Raw genomic sequence first — 6,750 nt, forward strand, 5'->3', positions numbered from 1 at the left:
GTTTTGTCTTTTTGCATATTTTTCATTGGGGATGGTTTTGATCACCACCTCCTCTTCAGTGTTACAAACCTCAGCCCATAGTTCTTGAGGCACTCTGTCAATCAGATCTAATCCCTTGAATCTATTTGTTACTTCCACTGTGTAATTATAAGGGATTTGATTTAAGTCATACCTGAATGGATAGTGCTTTTCCCTACTTACTTCAATTTAAGCCTGAATTTTGCAATAAGAAGTTCATGATCTGAGCCACATTCAGCTTCCAGTCTTGTTTTTGCTAACTCTATAGAGCTTCTCCATCTTCTGCTGCAAAGAATATCATCAATCTGATTTCAGTATTGACCATCTGATGATGTCCATTTGTAGAGTTGTCTCTTATGTTGTTGGAAGAGGGTGTTTCCTATGACCAGTGTGTTCTATTGGCAAAACTCTATCAGCTTTTGCCCTGCTTCATTTTGTACTCAAGGCCAAACTTATCTGTTGCTCCAGGTATCTTCTGACTTCCTACTTTTGCATTTCAATACCCTATGATGAAAAGGACATCTTTTTTTTTTTTGGTGTTAGTTCTAGAAAGTCTTGTAGGTCATCAGTGAACTATTCAACTTCAGCTTCTTTGGCATTAGTGGTTGGGGCATAGACTTGGGTTACTGTGATATTGAATGGTTTGCCTTGGAAATGAACAGAAGTCAGTCATTTTTGAGATTGCACCCAAGTACTACACTTCGAACTCTTTTGTTGACTGTGGGGGCTACTCCATTTCTTCTAAGGGATTCTTGCCCGCAGTAGTGGATCTAATGATCATCTGAATTAAATTCACCCATTCCAGTCCATTTTAGTTCACTGATTCCTAAAATGTCGATGTTCACTCTTGCCGTCTCCTGTTTGACCACTTCCAGTTTACCTTGATTCATGGACTTAACATTCCAGGTTCCTATGCAACATTGTTCTTTACTGCATCAGAATTTACCTCCATCACCAGTCTCATCCACAACTGGACATTGTTTTTACTTTGACTCAGCTTCTTCATTCTTTCTGGAGTTCTTTCTCCTCTCTTCTCCAGTAGCATATTGGGCACCTATTGACCTAGGGTATTCATCTATCAGTGTCATATCTTTTCATACTATTCAACTCAATTTCATAATATCTAACTCAATTAGCCTTTAGCCTTGTCCCATTGCTCCTGTTTCCTCATTAAAAATTATTAAGATACCCTATCACAGAAGCACCTCTGCTTTCTTATAGAACCCCATCCAAAAGAAAACTTCATTTCCTTGAACCTTGGGCTTCCCTTGTGGCTCAGCAGGTAAAGAATCTGCCTGCAATGCAGGAGACCTGGGTTCGATCCCTGGGTTGGGAAGATTCTCTGGAGAAGGGAAAGGTTACTCACTCCAGTATTCTGGCCTGGAGAATTCCACGAACTGTATAGTACATGGGGTAGCAGAGTCGGACATGACTCAGCAACCTTCACTTCACTTGGGCCCTACCCCAAAATTACCTAACACAAGCCAAAATTTTTTAGCAAGCACTCTTAATGTTTCCCCATTAAGTACTATATCATTGCAGCAAGCCAATCAACACAACTTTGTTCTACTGTATGTGTACTCCTGGTGGTCTTTGCATGGGAAATAGAGATGATGCTCAACAAAAGTTTATTAAGTAAAGGAAATGACTTAAAGGAGAAGGAATTACATAGGAGGGCTGGTGGGACGGTTAGTAAGGGGATGAGACTCAGGGCAAATATCAACCTGTGAGAAGAAAGACAAAAGGTGGTGTCTCCATCCAAAGTCACAGATCAGGAACCATGATGGGCGCTTTAGAAGATCTGAGCTCCCTAGGAGCATGCCCTCATTAAAATGGCCACTTTCCCATTTAGCATTCTCTTAGCCTCCATCACCAGCAAAACTAGGAGAGCTAGCTATGAGGTTTTCGATACTGTATGTATCACTTCAGTATTATCACTATTCTCAAATGAGAAAGGACCAATTTCACCATTCACCAGTAATCCCTTCCAATGCACCATCAATTGGCGGGTCCTCAACAATGTGAAGGAAATGGATACTCCAGCACAGTCCTAGGGCTAAGCCTACTTATCCCCTCAGCAAGAGATGCCTTCTTAATACAGGAGAATATCAGCACGGAAGGTCAGTGCCAGCTCTGATCCTTCTCCCTTCCCTTGTCACCAAGTTACTATTCTTTATGTACCACTGCAATTCATTATCCCATACACAACTCAAAATAAAACAGGGAACCCCCAGGCTTTAAAGTAGGTAAGCTGTAAAGTGCAAATATGTATAGGGAATTTTGTACTTAAAAGCAATAAAATACAGAAAATAATCACATATATTTACCATTAAAATATTTCATTTAAAAATGTGTTTAATTTAAATATAAATAATTAAATTTCTGTTGTACTTCGGACTGTATTCTTTTGGAAACAAACAGCAAAATGCAGCTATTATGATAGTAGAGATGAAATCAATGGCAAACTCATGTCTAGTACTTGGAAAAAACAAATCCAGTGGGGGGCTTCCCTAGTGGCTCAGTGGTAAAGAATCCTTCTGCCAATGTGGGAGACATGAGTTTGATCCCTGATCCAGGAAGATCCCACGTGCCATGGAGCAAATAAGCTCTTGCGTGTATGCTCAGTTGCTCAGTCACGTCTGACTCTTTGGGACCTCACGGACTGTAGCCTGCCAGGCTCCTCTCTCCATGGAATTTTTTAGGCAAGAATACTGGAGCGGGTTGCCATTCCTTCCTCTAGGGGATCTTCCCGACCCAGGGATCGAGCCCATATCTCCTGCATCATCTGCATTGACAGTGGATTCTTTACCACTGAGCCACCTGGAAAGCCCAGCTAAGCCTGTGCACCAAACTACTGAACCTGGGCTCTAGAGAGCAGGAGCTGCAACTGCTGAAGCCTGCGCACCCTGGAGCCTGTGCTCTGCAACAAGAGAAGCCACTGCAACGAGAAGTCAGCACGCAGCAACTAGGGAGTAGCCCCTGCTCGCCACAACTAGAGAAAAACCTGCACAGCAACGAAGACCCAGCACAGCCAAAAACATAAACAGATAAATAAAATCATTTTTAAAATGCAATGGGAAAATGGGATTCAGATTCTATACAAAATCATCATATACAAACCTGAGAAACTCTCAGATCAGTTCCATTAAATGTGATGTATATAATATCACCATCATCATCAGCCTCATCCGCAGCATCATATTGAACAAATCATCTGCATGACTCTCATCAATCATCTGAAACATTTCACACTAGTAGATCATTTTATTTTTTATAATCAACATCATTGTATCTCACAGGAAGCTAACTATGGACAAACTGGATTTTTCTCATAAGTATGAGTCTTATGATCTCAACTACTGTGTGTCCTTTTGATACTTAAATTGCTCATTTATATAATTCTCTCTCAGTTCTTTTAAAGGGTCTCTCTGCATCCCATCCTACATCTGTTGCCCAACACATCTCATCCCCAGGGTCCAGTGGTTCAGGCCACTCAATATCTCCAGATGTCAGGAACCAGTTATATCTGAAAACATCATTACCCTTGGAAATATGCAGAGCAGTAGGAAACTGATGTCCAAAATACAGTGGCATTTGGAGACAACTGTATCACAGGACAAATCTCACAGTATCAGACGTATGTGTTTGTTTCTGTGAAGTCTGTCCACTTAAACTTGAAATGTTCAAGGTCAGGAAATATGTCACATGTATCTCTACATCCTCACATGTCTTCATTCAGCAAAGATGCAAGAGGCAGAGCTGAAATTAAAGCATCTGAGCTGCATGAATGAAAGGAGAAACGGCAGGGCCCCAGCACACCTAGGGAGTAGTCATCCACATTTCCTGACTCCCTCTTACCTGACATGCAGGTGAGAAGCTGGAAACCCAGGATGGGAGTGTGTGTCACCCTCCCCTGGTTGTGAAAGCAGCAGGATGCTCGGGCCGTGCATCACACACCCAGAACAGAATAAAAGGGCTCCTGCCCTGGGCTCCGCATCCACAGCTTCCTCGGGAGCATCCTTTCCCCTGCCTCCACTGCAGCGGTGAGTGACTGGAGGGGAAAGAGCCTCAGCAGGGAGTGTGGCGGAGACAAACTTGGGTTGGTGGGGAAGAGAGAAGCAGAGGTGTCTGTGGAGGCAGTAAGAAGGGGACTTTGGGGAGCAGCGGGGGGCAGGGCAGGGGACAGTGAGCAACAACTTGTGTGGGAGGAATCGGGGCGGGGTCTGGGACACACCAGAGCCCTGGTTCTCAGCATTGCCCCACTCATCCTTCTGAAACACATACACACACAGACATCCTCCGTGGGTCACTTCCCAGTGGGGTGTATTTGCCTCCATGTTTCTATGGGGCCCACTTAGAGGATGGCAGCATCATTCTGGGCAGGAGTAGAGAGTGAGGGAACTGTCTTGCCAGGTCAGTTGAACTTGAGATCCATTTCTACTTTTCTCCTGAAAATCATAGCTCAGGAGGCAGCTGGGATTAGGAGCACAGGCTCCTAGTAGGATTAGGAGCCAGTAAGACCGCTCGCAGGGGAGACACTGGCCTTGAGCTTGTGCACTGATCTTTTCTCCTTGAATGTGTCCAGGCTCACTGACCTCCCGCCGAGATGTCCTGCCAGCAGAACCAGCAGCAGTGCCAGCCCCCTCCCAAGTGCCCCTCCCCCAAGTGCCCCCCAAAGAGCCCAGCACAGTGTCTGCCTCCCGCCTCCTCAGGCTGCGCCCCCACCTCCGAGGGCGGCTGCTGCCTGGGCCCCCACAGGCGCCGCAGGTCCCACCGCTGCCGGCGCCAGAGCTCGGGCTCCTGCGATGGTGACGGTGGTCTGCAGTCCGGGCGCTCTGGCTGTGGCCAGGGATCTGGGGGCCGCTGCTGACCTGGTCTCCTGATGCTGAGACACGTGATTTCAGAGGAAACAAGAATACAAGGACTTTGTCAGCCTAGTGTGTTCCCTCCCAGCACCCCAGACTCCAAGCCTTTGGCCAGTGCTGAGATGCTCCTGGAGAGCAGCTGAGCCCTCCACAGTGGCTCTTGCTATCCACTCTCCAGGAGCCCACTGGATACCCACCTCATCTCTGCTGGAAATTATAGTATCTTCCCCCTTGATTGTCGTCACCCTTGTCTGACCCCATGAAAGAATAAAGTTTTTGTTTCCTCAGCATCCTAGACTGTCTGTGACTTTGCTGCAGTGCAGGCTGTTCTGTGGGAGAAGGAAATGGCAACCCACTCCAGTATTCTTGCCTGGGAAATCCCATGGACAGAGGAGTCTGGCAGGCAACAATCCATGGGATCACAAAAGATTTATTTGGGCTTCCCTGGTGGCTCAATGGTAAAGAATCCGTCTGCCAATGCAGGAGATGCCGGTTCAACCACTGGATTGGGAAGATCCCCTGGAGAAGGAAATGGCCACCCACTCCAGTATTCTTGCCTGGGAAATCCCACAAATGGAGGAGCCTGGTGGGCTATAGTCTATGGGGTCGAAAAAGAGCTGGATACGACTGAGCAACTAAACACTAGCAGGCTGCTCTGTGAGTCTCTCTCCCCTCTGCTCCTCCAGCACCACCACTTTGCATAAGGAATAATATACTGATTCTAGACCAGAAAAATTAATAGCTCCAACTCTTCCAAAAGGGCCTGTAGGAAAACTTTACGTTGGTTCAGGAAGGGGAGAGGGGTTACTGGTTTTGACCCCACACCAATGAAAGGCCTTATTGCCCACTAAGTAGTGGTGTGAGAAGTGCTCTGACTCCAGAACAGACTTTTCAGGGAGGTCACCACCACCACCAGAACGTGAAAGGCAATTCCAGGATCCCCAGTGAAGAGACAGGGATTGGGAGCTGAAGAATCCAAAATCGGCAGAAAAGTTGTTGAGAGACCAGGGGAGGAATGGAAGCCCTCAGGGGTAACTACTAATTCAATTTCTTCAGTAAAGATCTGGGGGCAGTTAAATGGTGAAAGTGAAAACTGGAGTGGTTCTAGATGTGGAGAAATAGGATGCGGACTCTGCATGTAAACATCTGACCTAAGAAAATTTGGGAAAAGAGAAAAGTGGTAATGGGAGATGGTGTTGGTTTTAAAAATGAAAATAATCATAAGATCAAATACTCATCTAGCACCTACTGTGAGCCAGGCCTAGTTTTAACTGTTTGGCATACAGATTTTCAAATGCTTCTCCTGACAACCCTTGGATGTCGGTTCTCTCTTAGCTTGTGTTACAGATATGGACACATAATTGTTGCATGTTTTCTTAACTTGCCAAGGTCACACAACTTGGCAGCAGGACCATCAATGCAAACAGCGTATTATCCTGATTTGCTTCAAAGCAAGTAATAGGGGACTTCCCTGGTGGTCTAGTGATTAAGAATCTTCCTGCCAATGCTCGGGGCCCGGGTTTGATCCCACAGGCCGTGGGGGCAACTAAGCCTTGGCACCACATCTACTGAGCCTACGCCCTGGAGACCAAGCTCCACGACCAGAGAAGACACTGCAGTGAGAAGACCATACACTGCGGTTGGAGAGTAGCCCCACTATCTGCAACTAGAGAAAGCCTACACGAAGCAATGAAGACTAAGTGACACCGTGAATAAATAAATAGCAAGTAAGAGAATTCTTTCTAAACTGCTTTTTTCCAATCCAGCTCAGGGTGTTTAATATTGCTTTTTTAACTATATCACTAGGATTCCAGACCACATAAGTCATAGCTGAAAGAGCACCCATCTGGGGATAGAGGGTGCTCTC

At 45.9% G+C, this 6,750-nt stretch overlaps 1 protein-coding gene across 1 annotated transcript; it reads left to right on the top strand.

Annotated features, from left to right (window-relative positions):
* Window positions 1-4,002: 4,002 nt before the first annotated feature.
* Window positions 4,003-5,173, top strand: LOC122677412 (late cornified envelope protein 3B-like). The gene is made up of 2 exons (XM_043877437.1): window positions 4,003-4,061; window positions 4,604-5,173. The coding sequence occupies exon 2, from the start codon at window positions 4,625-4,627 to the stop codon at window positions 4,886-4,888; it is 264 nt and encodes an 87-aa protein (XP_043733372.1). The 5' UTR covers window positions 4,003-4,061; window positions 4,604-4,624; the 3' UTR covers window positions 4,889-5,173.
* Window positions 5,174-6,750: the final 1,577 nt, after the last annotated feature.

This window comes from Cervus elaphus, chromosome 20 (genome assembly GCF_910594005.1).
Source record: "Cervus elaphus chromosome 20, mCerEla1.1, whole genome shotgun sequence".
Classification (NCBI taxonomy): Eukaryota; Metazoa; Chordata; class Mammalia; order Artiodactyla; family Cervidae; genus Cervus; species Cervus elaphus.